This window comes from Labrus bergylta, chromosome 4 (genome assembly GCF_963930695.1).
Source record: "Labrus bergylta chromosome 4, fLabBer1.1, whole genome shotgun sequence".
Taxonomy (NCBI): Eukaryota; Metazoa; Chordata; class Actinopteri; order Labriformes; family Labridae; genus Labrus; species Labrus bergylta.
This window is the reverse complement of record NC_089198.1, coordinates 32530552-32551242: the sequence shown is the minus strand read 5'-3', so window position 1 is coordinate 32551242 and position 20691 is coordinate 32530552. Positions and strand designations below refer to the sequence as shown.

General features: G+C 38.2%; 1 protein-coding gene across 1 annotated transcript in view; it reads right to left on the bottom strand.

The window, feature by feature from the left end:
- LOC109981168 (phospholipid phosphatase-related protein type 4-like) overlaps positions 1 to 20691 on the bottom strand; it is a 38746-nt gene that overhangs the window by 14732 nt on the left and 3323 nt on the right. The window contains exons 2-7 of the mRNA XM_020629842.3: positions 9754 to 9939; positions 9123 to 9252; positions 8699 to 8894; positions 4370 to 4427; positions 3963 to 4136; positions 402 to 540 (exon numbers count right to left, since the gene is read on the bottom strand). Of these exons, the coding sequence (XP_020485498.1) occupies positions 402 to 540; positions 3963 to 4136; positions 4370 to 4427; positions 8699 to 8894; positions 9123 to 9252; positions 9754 to 9939 (883 nt within the window). The remainder of the gene's footprint in view (positions 1 to 401; positions 541 to 3962; positions 4137 to 4369; positions 4428 to 8698; positions 8895 to 9122; positions 9253 to 9753; positions 9940 to 20691) is intronic.

The window sequence follows — 20691 nt, the reverse complement described above, 5'->3', positions numbered from 1 at the left end:
TTTTTTCTCATTGACTGCCCATTTTTATTTTTGTTTAATATGTTATTCTTGAAAATGTGTTTAAACTGTCATAATGTTTTACATGTTTTAATTTCATCACTGCAGCTGTTCCATAAATTAACACCCTTCGCTGTGATACAGTGTAGTTTCATGTTGGTCCTTACTGCTGGTTCTGAGATTGTGTTTACTGTCCCTCTGCTGTAAAAACTTTTGGATACTGTTCGGTATCTGATCATTTTGAACTTTGTACATGATTTGAGCGGTTTTAAAGTCGACCAAGTCCTTAAGTTTCAGTGTTTTCAGTTTGATGAAGAGTGGGTTGGTAAACAAGTTGTAGTTTTATGTTAACCAACAGAAAACTAAATAGAGACAGCTTGAACACCTGGTTGACATGGTTTTACCTTGGTGGCTGTTGTTTATTGCTGACTGGCTGACATTGGCCAAAGAGGAGAGGGGGGGCTCTCTCAGGGTGGGGGGAGGTGGTGGTCGACTTCTGGATCGATCCTTACTTGGCTGGAAATTTCCCACTGCATACACACCCTGCAATTACACACACACACAGACAAATACCATTAAAACGCACACATGTACACAGTGAGACAAACAGGAACATGCAGTAAAGACATAAGCATAGAAAAGAGTTTGACTGATCAAAGAGGTGGTCATTTCAGCTCCTCAGGTGGAATCTGAGTAAATATGTAAATCTGAATAAAACAGAAATTGGTAGCAGGACAAAAAATTAGACCTTAACCTCATTCTTTTGTTTTCAGTTCCTCACTCATACACCTCTTCTTATGATATTTCTCAGCTAGTTACCCCACCAGCTTGTGCATTTAAAAAACATGTTTCTGTTTAATTAAAAAATAATAATTTGTCTGGATACAACTTAATTTTAATTTGTTTTAATTCTCTACTGATAATTTGTATGACTTATTTAGCAGACTCAAATGACACCACAAGGCAACACAAAAACTAATGAAGAGAACTCCATCTTGAACAATGCATCACTCAAGTTGTGCCTGCTTTTCTTTTTGCTACTGACAGCAGCGTCTTACAGTAATTGTCCTCGTAAATAGCCCCATTTGGTAGTAGTGAGGGTAAAAAGTTAGACCCTGAAGTAACCTTTTACAGTATGAAGATTGTTGATTCTTCATATACTCTCTGGAGACACACAGGATGCAAAAGATATCTGCAAGTCTCCAAGTTGACTCGCAAATATTTGTGTCCACCATGCTTAAAACTCTGTCGCTCTGAACAGGGGTGATGGTCAGCAGGTAATATTGTAAAGAAAAACAGTAGCTGCACTGGATCCTGATCAAGTTGATAGACTTGTGTTTCTGGCGAATAATATAAAAAAAGCTTATATTGCTGCGGTTAAAGTTCCAAGCCTTTGAAATTTTCTCTTTCTTAATTTACAGGCGTTTTCATAGAAATTCTTATTAGGTTGACATTTTCTTAAAGGCTACTAATTTCAAGAAGTTCAAACAATTATCTTAGCTCCTCAAAACATGTGTGTGAAGTGTCTTGTTCTAAATCCACTCCGATCCTGTATTTGATCATGTCTATAAACCCCTCTATTTCAGCCCTGCTCAGAACAGGCTGTTTCTGTGTCTGTACCTTTAAATATGTAAATGAGCTGTGTCTGAACACGCCCCCTCTCTGGAAGGGCTTGGGTGTCTCGGGCTTTCTTGCACTGTGTCCTATTGTTAAGACTCAAACACGTAAATATGGAAGTGTCGCCCACCTGGGGGAGGGGTTACGTCCCTTTCAAGTGTATTTTGCATAATATATGACCTATAATGTTGTGTGACTACATAGTAAAATTAAGTAGTAAATATGTTTTACACGGCGACGAGGTATGAATGTATTTGAACATTACTGTGTCATGTTCAAAATTTGTTCAAAGTTGTTTTATTGAAAAGGTGAGTACTGGTGCAGACACTACTGATTTAATTGTATCTTGAAATGTGTGGGATTGTAGGAAAACCTTTTAGAATAGTTAAAGCAATGGTAACATAAATGCATATAACTTTTTCTCCAACTCATCCTTAAATGCTTTCTGATAGCAGGTGTGCAACAAATGTGCACAAATGTGTATTGAGTAAAAACAAATATTTGAATGTAAAATCTTAAAATAAAATAAAAATAGTAGTTGATTATCCTAAAGCTTCTCCCTGAAAAAGCCCCTCAATGCCTTCACATTCTATGCACTCTAAACTAGATTTATATTAAAATATGGGATCAATAATATTGGTCGGTGTTGAATTGCACAGTGCTAAAAATTAAATGAAAAAAAAATGGGCAGAAAAACCGATACAACAAAACGTAATTTCCAAACAATAAAATTGTGGCTGTGAAAATGCTGTGACTAGTAACTTTGGAAAACCACTAGCCCCAGTGGCTAGTGGTTGTGTCAAGCAAGGCAGTTTTTTCTTACCACTGTAACTTTTGCTGCTTTGCTAAAGTGCTCATGATGGATAGGCCAGATCTTTGTAACATAACAATGAGTAAGGTCTTTTACCTGCTTTTTGTAAAGTGTCTCCAGATAACACTTGTTATTAGTTGACGCTATACAAATAAAAATTGATTTGATTGATTGATGACTGTTTCCAGGTAAGTGTATAGTTCTTTTTTCAGGACAGTGAGAGGAAGTATAGTTGAGGGGTAACACATGTCATTGTTCTCACAGTAACACAGTATTGTTCTTTTTGCATTAAAATGAGGGATATCATACAGTGTCATTATTTGTTTGAAGATGTTAGCGATAAATGATGCTTCATGAGATAAAGACTTGATATTTCACAACCTCACAAATCTCTGGCAAATGATTCTTCCTGCAGGAGAGGCAAAGGAACAAAAGTGTAGGCAGTTGAAGAGTACTGTGTTGGTGGTGTGTGTTAGTGAACCAGATTCAAAAAGCTGGATCCTTTATGTGAACAAAGACAGGCTGCTCCCAGCTGAAAGACTTTCTTTTGTTTAGAAATTTCTTAGAAATAATATTTCATCTTATAAAATACATAAAATATCACAATATATCAAACATTTTGTATATAATATATATCAGAGTAGTGATTATTTAATAATCATATGATTCTTAAATATATTATTGATTTGTTGTCATCATTTTGACAGAACATTTCAATGTAATAATAACAAATAAAAATGATAGATGTTTTGTTTTTGCCAAAAATGAGACAGTAATATGTGAATACACAGGTTTTACATTTTTATAATTAATTATCTATTTACGTTTGAGTAGTATTCATTATTTATATTTCAGTAGGGTTGTTATGATAGTTATATTTTGAAAAATGTCATGTATGTGTTTCATGTAACGTAAAATCATTTTATTTAAATAAAAATACAAGTGAAAGTTAATTGAAATAATTGACACATGAGCACAGATTCAGTAATAAAAAATAAATTGACAGAATTAAATATATAAACGGTAATAATAAAGCTTCCACATCAAAAGAGCTGTAACTGTTAAACTGACTCAAACAATGTGGCCTACTGCAAACAGAACTCCTATTATGAGCCTGTGTGTGTGTTTCTGGGTGTACGTGTGTGTGTGTGTGTGGAGGGGGGGGGTGTATCTGTGTCAGTACTTCTCCTGTCTTTATAAGTCTATTCTTGTGTGTGGGCTAGAGGAGGACTGTGTGTGTGTGTGTGTGTGTGTGTGTGTGTGTGTGTGTGTGTGTGTGTGTGTGTGTGTGTGTGTGTGTGTGTGTGTGTGTGTGTGTGTGTGTGTGTCTGCGTGTGTGTGGGCTGGAGGATGAGTGTGTGTGGGAGTTTTCAAATACACTCTCTAATATCACTAGTTCCTACACAGCGGTCAGGCGTCTCCTTTCAGTAGATAAAGCTGAACTGAATATTACAATGAACCACATCTACTGCACTGGAAGCTGCTGATCAGATGAGTTTTGGATCTATTGATCTCATAGTGGTAATGACTTTTTTACCAGGTAAATGGCAATGGCAGCTCCAAGTAACCATCCACAGTAGACGTCCACGGGATGGTTTCTGAACTGGATGATCCTAGTTAACCCTGCCAGAATGGCCAGCATGACAAAAGAGAATACCAGGACAGGCTTCAGGAGCTTAGCTGAGTCTGTAAGCAACGTGTTGAAGTACATCTGAAACACACAATTGCACGAGCCATCATTATCTTTTAATCCGTGTCTAAAAACTGAAATCCCCACATCAGTAATATTACCACCAGATTAGCAAAAACCAATTCAAATTACACAGTATGCTTAATTCTTTTAATTAAAATCATAAACCACTATTAAATGACTGAGAACAGAAAGTGGAAACAGCTGTTGACATTCTAGTCTCATACGTCATACGAGGCAGTAAAGGAACTTACTGAGATGTAGACAGCAGCAAAAGCAGCCAGAGTCGCGTGTTGTGAAGGGAAAGATTTCCTGCAAAGAAAAAAAATAGAAAGTCTGAGTGTTCCTTCCTGCTAATTATCATATTAAGACAGCTAAGGACATTGCTGAATATTCATCAGGGGAAGTGACTTTGAAAGAAACTTGTAAGTTGCTGCACTGTAACAACTGCTGACCTCTGGAGCCAGGTGCACCAGCTGGGCATGTCCTAGTGCGGAGGAATTCATTGAGTTTCAATTAAGATTTTGGCTTCCCATGATGATGAAAACAAGATAATCAAGATTAAACCATTACTGCGCCGCTTGCCATATTGCGCTTCTTTTGTCCACAGGTTTTTCTAATTGTTTGTTGTTATATTTTTGCCACAAGACTACATCACCACTGCCTCAAAAACACAGATCAATTTATTATAATTATATATTAATATTGTCATATTATTCATATTTTTTCACTTATCTAATTTTCATGTATTGCTTGTTTTTCAAAGTATTAGGATTGTTAAAGTTTGATAAATGTGTGTGTAAATTAGTAATCGTGTTTGTTAATTGTGATCTTAATATCAATCAAAAATAATCGTGATTCCATTTTGCCAAATCGAGCAGCACTAGCACAGGAGAAGAGCAGAAATGTATGTTCTAAGCCTGGGTGTAACCTTTAATCCTTAGAAGAAACAAGCGTAAGTTTAGAAAGTCAGACTAGTATCTGAGATAATACGATTGTAAAACGATAAAACACAGGAGGAGGAGTGCCTCTTGTTTACAGGATGATCGATGAAGAGGCATTAAGACGAGAGAGAGAGCTACCAACCCACCATGGGCGTAGCCACCATATAATCTGGGGGGGGGGGGGGGGGGGGGTCGAGTCCCCCTCATAAGTCGTTTGGACCCATCCACATTTGCCATCAAAAACATTAATGCATGACAGGTCTATGTATCCAGCGCTCTTCCATTGCTTCACCATCAGTAAGAGAACGCCCACATTAATAGAAATACACTTCCCGTTTTCCTGGTTTCCTACACACACACACTCGCAGCACGCACTGATAGTCACCACAGATAGTCACACATGCAGTGAAGCGAGCCTCTGTAGAGTTTGATCAACGTGATAACATCAGCGACAAAGTCATGGTCAAAATGTCCAGCTTTTGCTGAAAATGCATTCTTGTTTAGATATTTAGCCGATATTTCAGGTCATGTTAAGACTGTTGTTAATTTCAACATAACAATGAAAATGTACCAGGAAACTTTATTTTGAGTGTAGGTTGTTTTTTTTAATCTTCTGTTGCTATCATTTGGTTTCCAATAGTTCAAGGGACGGGATGGACATAAGGAGTTGGTTTTTTTTACAAAGAAGAGAGGTGTAAGCCCAAGTGTTTCCATTAGTGGCCAAAGACCTAAATTGCATTCTTCGTTCATCTTTTCTGATAATAATGTTAGCTCTCATAGATATAGGATATAGCGTTAGCTCTAGTCACAAAGATCCATCTGCTAGCATTAGAGCTAGTCAACTGTCATAAATGACCATCATTTATTCAGCCATTACAAGTCAAAACAGCATTTGTTGTTTTTATGCTTAATCTGGGGCTGAATGTTTTTTTATTTGAACAATATCTGAACTGTTGAACTCCTCAGTCATGCTTTGTGGAGAAGGCCCATTTTGAATGTACATATAGGCCTATTATGATTTACATCACAGAAATCTTCAACAATCTACAATATAAGCTTATTTCAATTAGCAACATTAAAGGATGCTCAATGCATCTCCATGTCTCCTGATAGAGGTGGTTAAGACTGAGTCAGAGGCCGGGTGGAGACAGCTCTGTTTCTGAGGGGAGTGCTGAAAGGTGTCAGGCAGTTTTTTTTGATATACAGAAGTCGTGCACCAGAACTTAATGCAGGGTAGTCAGTGATTGCAGACCGAAAAACAATGAAGGAGGGAGACAAGTAACCTATCTAAAAACAAGTTCAAATGCACCAGAATGCGGGAAATTGCATATACTTGATTCAAAATAGTTAATTCTGATGGACTCTTTACACAGCAGCCTCTACCATCAGTGTGTGAATGTGTATGAATGGATGAGTTAATACTGGACTCATGCGGTGTAAAAGAGCTTTGAGTAGTCAGAAGACGAGAAAAGCGCTCTACAATTTCATGTTCATTCATCATTTATGGAAAGGTTTCGTTTTAGCAGATTAGCCGTTAGCCGTCTGAGCGCTTTTGACGGTCTGCCTCCCCCACCCCCTTGCTCCCTATCCCTCTTCCTGCATCTTATCCCATCTCTCCCCCTATCCCTTTCCAAGCTCAGTGCAGTCTAGGCCTGTGAAGGCTGTTTCGTCATGAGCCGGGGATCCGGCCGAAGATTTCTGCATTTTAATAAGACAGTTTCTTCTTACCACTGTAACTTTTGCTGCTTTGCTAAAGTGCTCATGATGGAGAGGCTGGGTCTTTGTAATATAGCAATAAGTAAGGTCTTTTACCTGCTTTTTGTAACATAACAATGAGTAAGGTCTTTTTACCTGCTCTTTTGTAATGTTAACAGACAAAGAGTAAGGTACTTTACATGCTTTTTGTAAAGTGTCTTGAGATAACACTTGTTATGAGTTGACGCTATACAAATAAAATTGAATTGAATTGCATAGAATAGTCCTACCTTTCTAGCCCTGCTCACTTAGAGTGTGCACCCCACTTTTTCAAGGCTGTTCTCTATAATTATGTCATAATCATCTCTTTTTTTTAAAGGTAATATACTCTGAAGTGTATAAACTTTGCGGGGTGCTTGATTAATTAAAATAGACTCTGATATTCAAGACAGCAGAATAGAGTGGATTTCAAAACACTGAGGGAAACCTGATTAATGTTCATTGGACAAGAGAATGACGGGTGGGAATAAGTTTTTTCATTCACCTTCCAACACATGAGCAGGCAGCAAAGACCAAGTAGGACTTGAAATCGATTTAAATTTGTGATTGCCTCGAAATGTGGGATGCATTGATGGTCACAGGACTCACGTTCATGTTGTTCAGTTTTGAAGTTTTACAAACCCATAAGTTTTGATGTTATGTTCACAACTCCAGGAGTTTTCTTAATTCACTATCTTTAAAATTATTTTTAAATTTTCTTCTGGTTTGTGTTATCCATATATTCCGTTGATAGTTTGATAAAAGAAGTTGTATGTATGGAAATGTGTAACTTGGCAACACGCCGGACGAGACCTGGCGCAGCTACGATCGTTCAGTCAGGCTTGGTGCACTTATTGAAGTCGGTAAGACTGAAGACTTACTTTATTCAGCCCCAGCTGCACTCAGCTCCTGATGTTAAGCTGTCTTATTCTGCTATTCAACCCCACTGTCTTGTTAGACAATCAATCAATCTTTATTCGTATAGCACTGATTCATAACCAGGTCTACACTCCCTCCCGCCCACTACGCTCTGCCAATGAAAGGCGTCTGATCCAACCTTTACAACAGGGTCCTAAGTCTCTAACTAGACTCTTCTCCTCTGTCGAATGAACTTCCAAACTCCATTGGATCTGCAGAGTCCCTCTGCACCTGTAAGAAAAAGCTAAAGACCCAGCTCTTTCATGAATACCTACTAACTTAATGATGATGGTCTCCATATTATTGATGAAGATGATGGTAATGACGATGGTTTTTGTTTGATAGCGATGACTTATAAGATGGTTTCTATACTGATTAGAGCTCTCAAGAACTGCCCTCAATGTTGTGCTTTGCCTCTGGTCACTTCCTGTCAGCACCTGTGTGTCCAATCAGATTCAAAGCTGATCGTTTGCTCTTACTGACATTGTTCCCTTTTTTCTAGATCCTTGCTTGTGTTGTACTTACTCTCTGATGTACGTCGCTTTGGATAAAAGCGTGTGCTAAGTGAAATGTAGAATTGTAGAATAACCAATGTTGTCTTAAGACACTTCACAAAAGAGCAGGAAAAAGAATGTTGTTTGAAAAAGCCCTTTGTGACCAGCCAAAATAAATTAACTTTCAGGTTGTTACGACTTACATCTTTAAAACAAGCAGTAACACATTAATTAATACGACACCTCTTACTTCACCAGATCAGTGACTGTGATTTCACTTTTGTTTTCTGTGTTAGTACTTGTTGAGGGAGGAAATGTGTAATCTCAATGGAAGGGAAATAGGCAGGTCTGTGTGTGTGTGTGTGTGTGTCTGTGAAGCTGTGTGGGCTAAAACTTAACATTAAAAATGACTCCATAAACACCTACACAGATCTGACACTGAGCAGTTCACTCACTTCCTCTCCCACTCTCACTGAGTAAAACAAATTCCTACCTCCCAGCATTGATGAGCCCAACATCCTGTCCAGAGCAGATATCCTCCAGAATAAAAGCTTCATCACAGGTGGACATGTTAATGTGGGTCAAGTTAGGTTTACAAACATCCAACCAGTAAGGGGTGTGCTGACCAGTAGACAGCTGGAGAATATCCGTTATCAGTGCTGTCACACACAGGCCAAAGATATGGACACCTGTAAGAATACAAAACAGAAGCAAACGATGGTACAGTAGAACAAATGTGTATTTTATTCTTATCATACTATCTAGAGTCTGCAACATTACCAACCAACCCTTCTTTAAACATCAGTAACTGTTACAGCTGATGTCTGATGTTAATCATTTTAGTTTATGTAGTTCATTCAGGCGCTTAAACAGAAAACGAGCTGTGAGTATTAAAGATGAGAGAAGAGTCCTCCCACCTATGAAGCGTACAGCCCTGCGAATGTAGGAGTTGAAATTACAGCCAGCAGCGTTGATGTTGGCCTCAGTCTGTGCGGCTGATGACCTCCTGGATAGATAGCAGTACAGAATGGCTTCTCCTATCAGAATCTACACACAGACCAAGACAGAGTAGATGTTTTGACTATGCAACAAACTCATTTGCAGAATACTGTCTCTTTGTATTTGTTTGTCAAACCTCCTGTAGGAGGCACACACACACACACACACACACACACACACACACACACACACCAGTAGTAGTGCGTACAAAGTCCTAATGAAGCCTATGCCCCTTGCAGCCGCATAAAAGGAGACTCATTTAAATGTTGTAATTTTCATTTCAAACACTGGTCATCTGAAATCTGGAGAATGTTGATTGATTTGGTTGCACCTAATTGAAGACATAAGATCAATGAACAGACCTAAATTAACAGTAGGTTGCAGTGAGGAAAACTTTTGTCACATCTCAGTGAACGTGCTGAAATAGTTTAAACTCTCTAGAACCTATTGTAACAAATGAATGATTTTCAGTGGTTTAGCACAAATATAGATCCAAATGTGAGTTAAATGTAAGGTCAAGTGGGGAGACAGACAAGGCGGTTTACTTACAGTAACAGTGGGAGCAGCAAAGGCCAAGCTGAAGAGCAGAGGCAAGGGGCAGACTTCCTGTCTGGGCAGGATGTAGGGCAGAGACAGGCTGCGGTCATTACAACTGTACCCAGAATGCACTGGCTGGAAAATGTCCGTCAGCTCCAGGAAATAAAGGCTGACAACAGAGGAGGCCAGGATAGGGAGCTACCGTAAGAAGAAAAAAACAACACAGAAGAATTAATACTTAGGCAGGGTCTTATTTGTGTTATTATGCATCATTTAAAAGATGTCTATCGTCAAAGAATAAGAAAAAGCACTCATCTAATGTTACAGTAAAATTCATGCAACAGACACTTGCTTAGTTTGTTGTGGAGGGGAGAAAACCTTCAGATAATTCAAATTCTGTTAAAGTCATGTAAGGATGAACAATTGAGAATCTTTCAATTAAAATAATAAAGTCAGCAAGGCCCTTCCTCCCCCATCACCAACATACTGTGACCACAGAAGAGTGCCAAAAGAATGCTCATATTCAACATGACACCGTTTCATTCTATATGAATTGGTTTTATTTGTCAAATGCTTAAATATTTTTTTAATGTTTCGGTCTGGAGCATAGTTACAGTGAACTACTACATTAGTAAATGCAGATGTCTACATTGAGATGAGAAATGCCCCCACAGATTTGTTTACCAGATAAGGTTGTAAAATAATTACGACTTCTCTTTATATCTTGTGTTTAAATTGAAAACATATCAGTAATTTCAAACCCAAAGCTCCTGCTTTTGTCAAATACCAACACTTTTATAAAACCCCTTTGGTGCATCATAGAGATGCACAAGTCACATAAGCCTCTACAGAAGAGAGAGACTGAGATGACACTCTGGGTTTTGAATTCAGTCCAAACCTGAGTGTTGGCTGTGAACTCCATACCACTGCACAAGGATTGACACACAGAAATGTCTCAAACATAGCAAAAATACATGTGAAGGGCAGGCACATCGATGCATATTTTAGTGAGGGGGTTCCTACTCATTATGCCTTGTGTATTTCAAATGAGCTAGTTGGTTTGGGTTCAGTGATTTTTGCAGTTCTAGCACTGTGTACTAGCTGGTGATTGTAAAAAAGAAGTTTTCCTTTTCTGGTGCCATGGTATCGAAAGATTTCTTTTACAATTATCATATAAAACAACCCCTGTATGACTTGTGCCATCAAAATCATCCTGATACACTTCACTTTGTACAGAGGGAAAAAGAGGAGGAACATGAACAACCATTTTTTAAGGGATCTCAAGGTTCAAAAACTCGTCTCTGGCATCAACCTACTCGTTGGAATGATTGCTTCCAAGATATTTGAACAAGCAAAGTGTCATGGAGCCAGCAGACAGATCAAACGCTCAGAAGACCTTCCTACTTATGCTACTCAAATATCTGTTGTAAACTTAAAGGAGCTACTGGTACAATCATGACCTTCATGGGACAAACACAGCAAGGCAATGGTAGAAGTGTCTAGAATTATTTAAGTATTCTGAATCCCTCAGCTAAAGGACAGATAGAAACAACTAATTACACTCAGCTCTTAAAGAACAAATTCTATTGTTGCTGTGCTGTTGGATTGCGGAGCAGCGCATCCAGAGCCTTGAATGCAAGTTTGAGAAGATTTAAAAAGCTTCATGATAAACATATATCTTTTCTCATAGACATCATAAACAGAGCATATGATGAAATGGAACAAGGGGACAAGCTGAATCAAAGTGATAGAGGATATTGGTACAAATATTTTCCATAAATTTTTTTAAAAAAAGATCACAAGGGTGGTCTTTGACTGAGGAGTGATCTTAAAAGGGGTATGAATTAACATCCAACTGCTCCAAACTTTACTGTACCTACTCACTCAAAGGGGGTCAGATTACAACAGGAACCAGGATCCTTCTTGGTGGCTAACATCAAAACAAAGTTTCATCATTTGTTGACAATCAGCAGGACCTGCTGTAGTTTGGTGGTTCAGTGTTTTCATTTTATGACCATGAACCAATTCTAAAAGACCTTGAGTGAGAGATCTTAACGCACTCACACTTAAGCCATAACTTCCCCCTGGATTGTTTCTGGCTTCTCCTGTTCAGATCTTTAGCTTTAGCTTTGCTAAAGTGGTCCGATGGATTAAGCTGGGTTTTTGTAACATAACAATAAGTAAGGTCTTTTACCTGCTTTTTGTAAAGTGTCTCGATAACACTTTTTATGAGTTGGCGCTATACAAATAAAGATTGATTGATTGATCTCCAGAGATAAAAACTAACTAATGTCTGTCATTTCCCTCCTTTCTCTCCCATTGCACTCTGACTTGGTTATTCTGAGTGTCAAGATTCCTGGTCATAGAGGCTGTAAACCTCCTGGCTACTTGAACAGAACGTTCCCTGTCATCAAAAACACTTCCATCATTTCCACTGACACACCCCTGCTGATCTTACAACTGTCCCAACTTTCAATGGACTTTCTGTTTAAAAGTTTGAAATGTTGTCTTTGTGCCATCTTCAATCAAATATGGGGTTTCAATTTTTTTGCAAATCATCAAATTGTATTTTTATTTACATTTTACACAACGTCCCAACTCTTTAGGAATTGAATCTAATGTTGTTTTTAATACAGACTCTCTCCTAACCTAACCAGTGTTTGCCTGCTGTGGCATGAACATTGTTTTTTTTGTTCAGAAATGTAACCAAAAAATTGTTGAGTCCCCCCTGGTCCTTTGTCAGAGGGGGGGTCTAATACATGATCTGTATACAAGACTGAACTGAAAACTCCCAGGACAAAGAACAATAAAACAAATGCAGATGAGCTTGCAGACTTACAGACATTACCACGACTAGCTTTTCTATTTATTTTCTTCAAAAGAACTGTAAAACAAAGGTGATGTAAATTCTCTATTACATCATGGCATGCATATCTAAAAAAGCATACACGTTGATGATCATTTCAAAGCAAAAGCCTCAGTGGTTTCTGTGCACACACACCGTAAACCACACTACAGTAGGGATGTTTTTCTCCTCTTAATGTCTCTAGCCCTGAACACAAGGATATAAAAATACACCCCATTCAGAGGGCCATGTTGCCTAGCAGCCAGTTAGTGGGTAGGATGGTGTGACAGTGTACGAGATAGAAAATGTAAGAGACATAGCAGCACTGCCAGGGAGAGGGAGAAGAAAATGTAGATAATACCTCGTTTTTGAAACTCTTTTTGTTATGATGATTTTAATGTTCAAAAAAACATCTCTGTAAATGATACATTCAGTAATTGAAAAAGAGGGCCTGCTATGATTCCAAGGCAAGCTGGATTAACTCAATTTCTAAAAATGTACCATAGTCATTTTCTAAGAGTCTAATTTAATCAATCACTGTGTATACAGTGATTATTATTATTGAATATTAAAGAAATTAGAGCAGTAACAGACAACAAAGTGGATGAAGACAGACAAAATGGCGAGGGGCAAGAGATGAGGCAGGCCAGAGAAAACAGCAGAAAGTAACCACGTTCATTTCAAATGAAAGCACAATGAACAGACTGCACAGTGTGTCTCTTAAGAAACTCAATTACTGTACAATAAAAAGAAGACCTTAGCATCTAACGCATCTAGTTAATACAGCAAACCTGACATAAGTCTTTTTCAACATTGTTGTTTAACCAAAAACTGTGTGACTGTTTTTTGAAGTGAAAGCCTCTCAAATATGCATGGGAATTATATTTTACAACCAGAGCTGTCCACAAACCTATGGATACTCAGCTGGTGGGAAAAAGCAGCCAGCTAGACGTCCGGACATAACTATTGTTACCAACCCAAAAAAATGTAGCTCTTCTGTGCAAAAATCCTCTCACACTTCAAACTAATTATTTCAATCCCCCAAGAGGCACAAAATAAAACCAATTTAATAATAATAGGACATGGAAAAAGCACGACGATAGAAGTCTGTGTGCCTAGTTATAGATAAGGGAGCAACGCTGTCAAATAATAACAATCAAAACAATTTGAGACATGATCTTTTTCACTTTTGATTGTCACACATGAATTAAACACGATGGTTTAGACATGTGTGGTGATTGACATTGGCCTTCTTTAGCCAGTTCTTGTTAAACTGGTACAATAAGGTACACACATTTGGAATAGTTATGGGGAACGTATGAGGAACTAACTAGTTAACCATTACTTAGGCAGCTAGGTACACACGGTGCATAGTTACTAAGCAACAAATAAGGAACTAACTACTAGTTAACCATTAGTTAATGGGTAGACAGCAACTTCTTATCAAATTCTACAGAGTAGCTAATGATTACGTAACAGAGAATGAAGTGGGGCATCATAATGGGCAGTTACTAAGAACTGAATCATAACTTAATCATTAGTTTGTCATGATTTGGTTTCTTATTTTCAGAGCTTAGGTTTTCTTGTTGTTTTTAGTTCTCACTCTTCCCTGATGGTGTTGTTTCCCTTGTGTGTTTTCTAGGTTAGTGTTTCATGTGTTATTTTTGTAACTTCATATCCTAGTGTTCTTTATGTTCTAGTGTGTTTTGTTTCATTCTTGAGTTCTGTGTCTTTAGTGTTTCATGATGTAGTTTTGTAATTGTCCTCAGTGTTTCTTGTCTTGTGTTTATTCCTTCCTCTGTGTGTTTCCCTCCAGTGTTGATTGCCCTCATTGTCTTCACCTGTGTTATTAGTCTCTCCTGTGTCTGATTACCCCTGGCCGTATTCGAATTGCCAAGTACATACTCAATCTTTCAGTAGGCAGTAGGCAGTAGGCAGTATGCAGTACGTACTATCCATGCTGTATACTGTTAGTACCTACTATTCAGTATGCACACACAGTAGGCAGATATTTGTCCCTACTTCGTCTGATTCATTCAGTAAGGAAGTGACGTCATTTACGTTTCCTGAACCGGCCGCATCCACCCGTTTTTTTTGTTTTGTTTTGTTTATCTTTATTCAAGAAGAGTAATGCTCATATACACTCAGGTAAACAAAAAAGCCAATATTACAATGTAAATCAAGTAAAAGATTAAATAACTAAATAACATACAGTACATAAAGGAAAGTACAGATGAAAGACAGTAATATACAGAATATAAAATAAACCAATAAAGACACATTTAAATAGTGACATCATTATTTAAATAGAGGGAGAAAGGTTTTATAATAATGCAGACATTTGTTTTATTTTCTGTTGTTAATTAAAAGTAGTGATTTCAGTCGGGACTTTAACTCTAGATTAAAAATTGATTCAATAAATCCACGCTCGTTTGTTTTGATTTGGAGGCGGACATGACGTGACGATTTACGTTTAATTTCGCACAGCATTGTGGGTAAAATACAATTCATTTCCTGAAAGCACACATCCGATCCATACTGCATGAAACCAGGAAGTTAGTATCCATACTGAAATGTTCAGTATACTGAGGTGGACACAAAAAATGACCACTGAATGACCACGAAAGTTCAGTATACTGAAACTCCATTCTGAATAGTACGCACTGCATACTGAACTGTGACAATTCGGAAAGGGCCGCTGTGTCTATTTAGTCTCTGTGTTTCTTCCCTTCTGTGTCAGGTGGTTGTATGTTGTAAGTTGCCAGTGTTGTTTGTCGTATGTTGGAGTGGCAGTGTTTCCTAGTGTTTCTCAGTGCTTGTCAATTTTTGGATTTTCTCAGTTTGGACATTTTGATAGACAGTTTTAGTTTTTGCCTTTTTGTTTCAATAAATATTTTTTTGTTAGATCTGCATCTGGGTCCACCTCCTTATTTTCCCACACCCGTGACACAGTTTACTTCTTTTGTGTTCTCTTTAGTAAAGTGAGGCATTAAAATAATCAATATCAAATCATGATGAAACTGGTGATTAACATCCCGAGTAGTTTGTTCCATATTCCTTCCCCAGTAACTTCAAAATGTTGTGTACCACATCTAGCATTCGTTCTCTGTTCAGTAATTATAAGCTACTCTATAGAATGTGATGACTCACTATCTACCCATTAACTAATGTTTAACTAGTAGTCACTTCCTCATTTATTCCCCGGTAACTATGCAAGATCTCAGGAGAACTACAAGATCACAAGAGAACTACAAGATCACAGGAGAACTACAAGATCACAGGAGAACTACAAGATCCCAGGAGAACTACAAGATCACAGGAGAACTACAAGATCACAGGAGAACTACAAGATCACAGGAAAACTACAAGATCACAGGAGAGAACTACAAGATCATAGGAAAACTACAAGATCACAAGAGAACTACAAGATCACAGGTGAACTACAAGATCCCAGGAGAACTACAAGATCACACGAGAACTACAAGATCACAGGAGAGAACTACAAGATCACAGGAGAACTACAAGATCACAGGAGAACTACATGATCACAGGAGAACTACAAGATCACAGCAGAACTACAAGATCACAAGAGAACTACAAGATTACAGGAGAACTACAAGATCACAGGAGAACTACAAGATCACAGGAGAACTACAAGATCACAGGAGAACTACAAGATCACAAGAGATCACAGGAGAACTACAAGATCACAGGAGAACTACAAGATCACAAGAGAACTACAAGATTACAGGAGAACTACAAGATCACAAGAGATAACAGGAGAACTACAAGATCACAAGAACTACAAGATCACAGGAGAACTACAAGATCACAGGAGAACTACAAGATCACAGGAGAACTACATGATCACAGGAGAACTACAAGATCACAGCAGAACTACAAGATCACAAGAGAACTACAAGATTACAGGAGAACTACAAGATCACAGGAGAACTACAAGATCACAAGAGATCACAGGAGAACTACAAGATTACAGGAGAACTACAAGATTACAGGAGAACTACAAGATCACAGGAGAACTACAAGATCACAGGAGAACTACAAGATCACAAGAGATCACAGGAGAACTACAAGATCACAGGAGAACTACAAGATCACAAGAGATCACAGGAGAACTACAAGATCACAAGAGATAACAGGAGAACTACAAGATCACAAGAGAACTACAAGATTACAGGAGAACTACAAGATCACAGGAGAACTACAAGATCACAGGAGAACTACAAGATCACAGGAGAACTACAAGATTACAGGAGAACTACAAGATTACAGGAGAACTACAAGATCACAGGAGAACTACAAGATCACAGGAGAACTACAAGATCACAAGAGATCACAGAAGAACTACAAGATCACAGGAGAACTACAAGATCACAGGAGAACTACGAGAGAACTACAAGATCACAGGAGAACTACAAGATCACAGGAGAACTACGAGAGAACTACAAGATCACAGGAGAACTACGACAGAAACTACAAGATCACGCGGTAATAAGGGGGAAAACGTGCAAACAACATGTAGCTGTGTCTTTCTGAGGATGATTTGTTGTTGTTGTTGTTTGGTGCCTGTTTTGATGTAATGTTGATAGTTAGACTAGTGATGGAAAATACGATCATTAGTCCGTATATTGTATATTGTTTTGAAGTTGTCCCTTTCCTTGTCTGACTTCCTGTCTGAGTCATTCTATTCTGTCCAGCTTGACGGATGCTTGCAGCGTACACCATCGAACATAGACTCGCAGCATATTTTAACGGAGCAGAGCATAGCGCTGCTGGCAAGGACCGTGGAACCCGCTGTGAAACACAATCATTGAATTGTGGTTGCAGGCAACCATTTTTACATTCTACCGCAAGAATTCCAGCCTTCACCTTCTGGCAGGAGATTCCCCAAATTCAGGCTGAACTGCCATAAAAACTATTTTCTGCCGATGTCAGCTAGACTCCTCAGTAACCACTAACATAATCTTCATGTGGACAGAACAATATGCAGAACCTGTTCAACATGACTAAAATACTCATCTGTGAACACTGCTGTAATGTGTGCATGTGTAAATATTGTGTGTGTGGACAAGAGTAAGCATGGAATTCAAGTCTGTGAAATTGTTTATTTTTCTGTTGTCTGGTACAGACCGCCTGCAGTCGCAGATTTATTTTATTCTTGTGGAATTGTTCTCTATTACTTGTAAGTTGCAGCTGGACGGAGTCCAAGGAAATTTCCCAGAGGGGACAATAAAAGAATATCTTATTTTATCTTATTTAGTCATTTGGTCATAAACCTTAGCAATACAGCAAGCTGTGGATGATGTGACTTTGGCGAGTCCTGGCTGTAGGAAGTGTTTAATGTTTAGGTCTATTGGAATACCCGGTAAGAGCATCTTAGCACAGGTATGCTTTGTCATTTCAACAGGTAAGATTTGTCATTCTGTCTTTGTATTTTATATTATATATTAAAATAATATGTGCATTGATTCCTAGACCATCAAATCTCAATCAGTTATTTTTTGCCTTTTTTAAGAAACTTAATATCGTCTGCCAACCGAGGTATGATATAAAATATATTACATTTAATTATTTCATTTGTCTTTGTGTAGCCAGTCCAGTCTCCTCTGCAAATATTGTTTTTCTACCTCCAACAGAAACACTTCTGTAGGACTTTTTCTTAACATATTAGATTAAGTAGCCGGTCATTAATAGATTAAAAATGTCAAACACATTGATAAGAAGAAATACCTCAGTGATCTGGTTCATAGTATGGTTTTACTGATCCAGAGTTCACTCATGTACTCGTCTTTAGTTTTAAGACCAGTTACCAATTCTGATCAGTGAGTCTTTACACCACTAGTGATCAGAATTAGTCGTTCTTTAAGGGTTATTCAAACACGCCACATATCTAGTCGAGTGCATCTAGTTTAAGCCAATCTTTTAATACATGACAATATCAATTTCAATGTATCGTTTTTTATTTGTATAGCACCAAATCATAACATATTATTTCACAAAAGGAGCCGGTCTAGGCCTAAGGATTCTCTTTGGTATTCTCTTCTTACTTAGTTGTAATAGATATTTGAACTGTCCCTGCCTGCTCTCCCAGTAGAAGTTCACTATGTGTTTGTTTGTGCACCAGCTCTTTGCACTTGCAGCAGGCCATGTGAATTGTTTCTTTACTCACACCACTGTGACTTGTGGAATGAAATGCCATCCTATTCCCGCTCTGTTTGCGTTTTGGGACTTAGAGGCTGTTGGCCCACATTCACTGTGTATTGCAAGTGGCTGCTTCCCTGCTAAAAGCATGCTGGGACACTACATGCCAAGGACCTTTTTTTAACCGTCCCTCCAGGAAGTTGCAAATGTGGAATTCAGCAAACTCGCTCCAATTTTGGGGAACATCTGCAGCTATTGCTAATTTGACCAATCAGCCCATTTTGTTCCACAGGCGCCAACATCTACTGTTGGGCGGCTGTGGCTCAGTTGGTAGAGTCATCTCCTCTCAACCGGGAGGTTGAGGGTTTGAGCCCCAGCTGAGCAACATGTCCATTGTGTCCTGGGGCAAGACACTTAACCCTGAATTGCTCCTGCTGCTTCAGTGGTGGTTTATGAATGGCATTAGTTACTTCTGATGATACTACATAGTGATCACTACCATCAGTGTGTGAATGTGTAAGTGTGACATGTGGTGTAAAAGTGCTTTGAGTAGTCAGAAGATTAGAAAAGTGCTATATAAGCTTAAATCCATTTACTGTATAACAAATTTCTTTCTTTGCTATTTCTTTGATAATCAAAACATTAATCCCCATAGGTCTGCAATACAGTAAAAACATCAGAGAGTTATTTTTGGAAAGCTGCATACTAGATATGGGTATGGTAGAAAATCGATCCCGGTCAGAATTTCAAATATCAATTTCTTTAATTTCAAACGATTCTAACATCCAAAAAATGCTAACACAAGTATGCTAGCATTAGCATAATGAGAGTCTATTAGCTCTAGCTGCATTATCTCAAAACAGTCACTGAGCTGCTGAGACAGCTTTAGATAGCGTCTTCTCTCAAACTCAGATTAAAAGATAACACATCTGCACACATTTAAACCATTGGTTAGACATTATAACTTACCCTGCTGTTTTTTTTTAACTAACACTATTTGTGGAAAATAGCAACTGAGATGGCCGAATGCATCTGTGTTTGAAGTTACCACAGCTGTTGAAAAAAAAGTAGGAATCGAGCTGTTAAGGGTGGGCAGTAGTACTTAAGGGTAATGAGGTTTCATTACCCATACAATGACGAAGATATTGTGATAAGCTACAAAAGTTCAACTTAGTTTGGCTTACTTTATGTCATTGAGCTTTCTGTGTTTGCCTAACTGATGTATTCCGTTAAAAGAATAATGAATGGCACACAGAGATGTATCTTCTTCAGCTACAGCTTCAGCTTTATTTAACATACACACAAGGTGCGCAGCGAGCCTGATTAAGGCAACAACAACTGATTCACAGCAGCTGCGGCAACTCTCAAGGGACAGATTATTCCAAAGGCGAGAGCACATCTAAAAAAGTTTTTTAAAAAGACGACGATAACATGCAGTGAAAGTGGTGTAAAACTTGCATATCATTGAATTGAGTTGAATGTTTAACCACATGAGCTTAAAGGAGAAACCAGAGACAGACAACAGGCAGTCTCACTTCACATCATTTGCTAACCCTGAAAGCACAAGTTGTTGTGATGATACCAGAGCAGAGAAGATGAGCCTCAATATAAAACCAGTGAGTACTCGAGTACTCGTTCATGACATATTGTGAGTATTCAAGCATCTATGACTTTAAATACCCGTCCCTAATATCTGTACTCTCAAATAGTTTGTTTTAGATATCTTGATCTTAGTTTTTGATGTTTAATTAAAAGCTAAACAAAGATGCATTCACAAGGACTGCTATCCTATTGGTGTCCAGTAGCTCGAATGCCTAAGACAACCACAGACAACACAGTCACTCTTTAAACAGTACCACCAGTCTGTCTTGTATGTAGTCTAAACAACCATGCAAACTGTGTGGCAAACAGTGGCACTGTGATCATTATGGTAATTGTGCAGG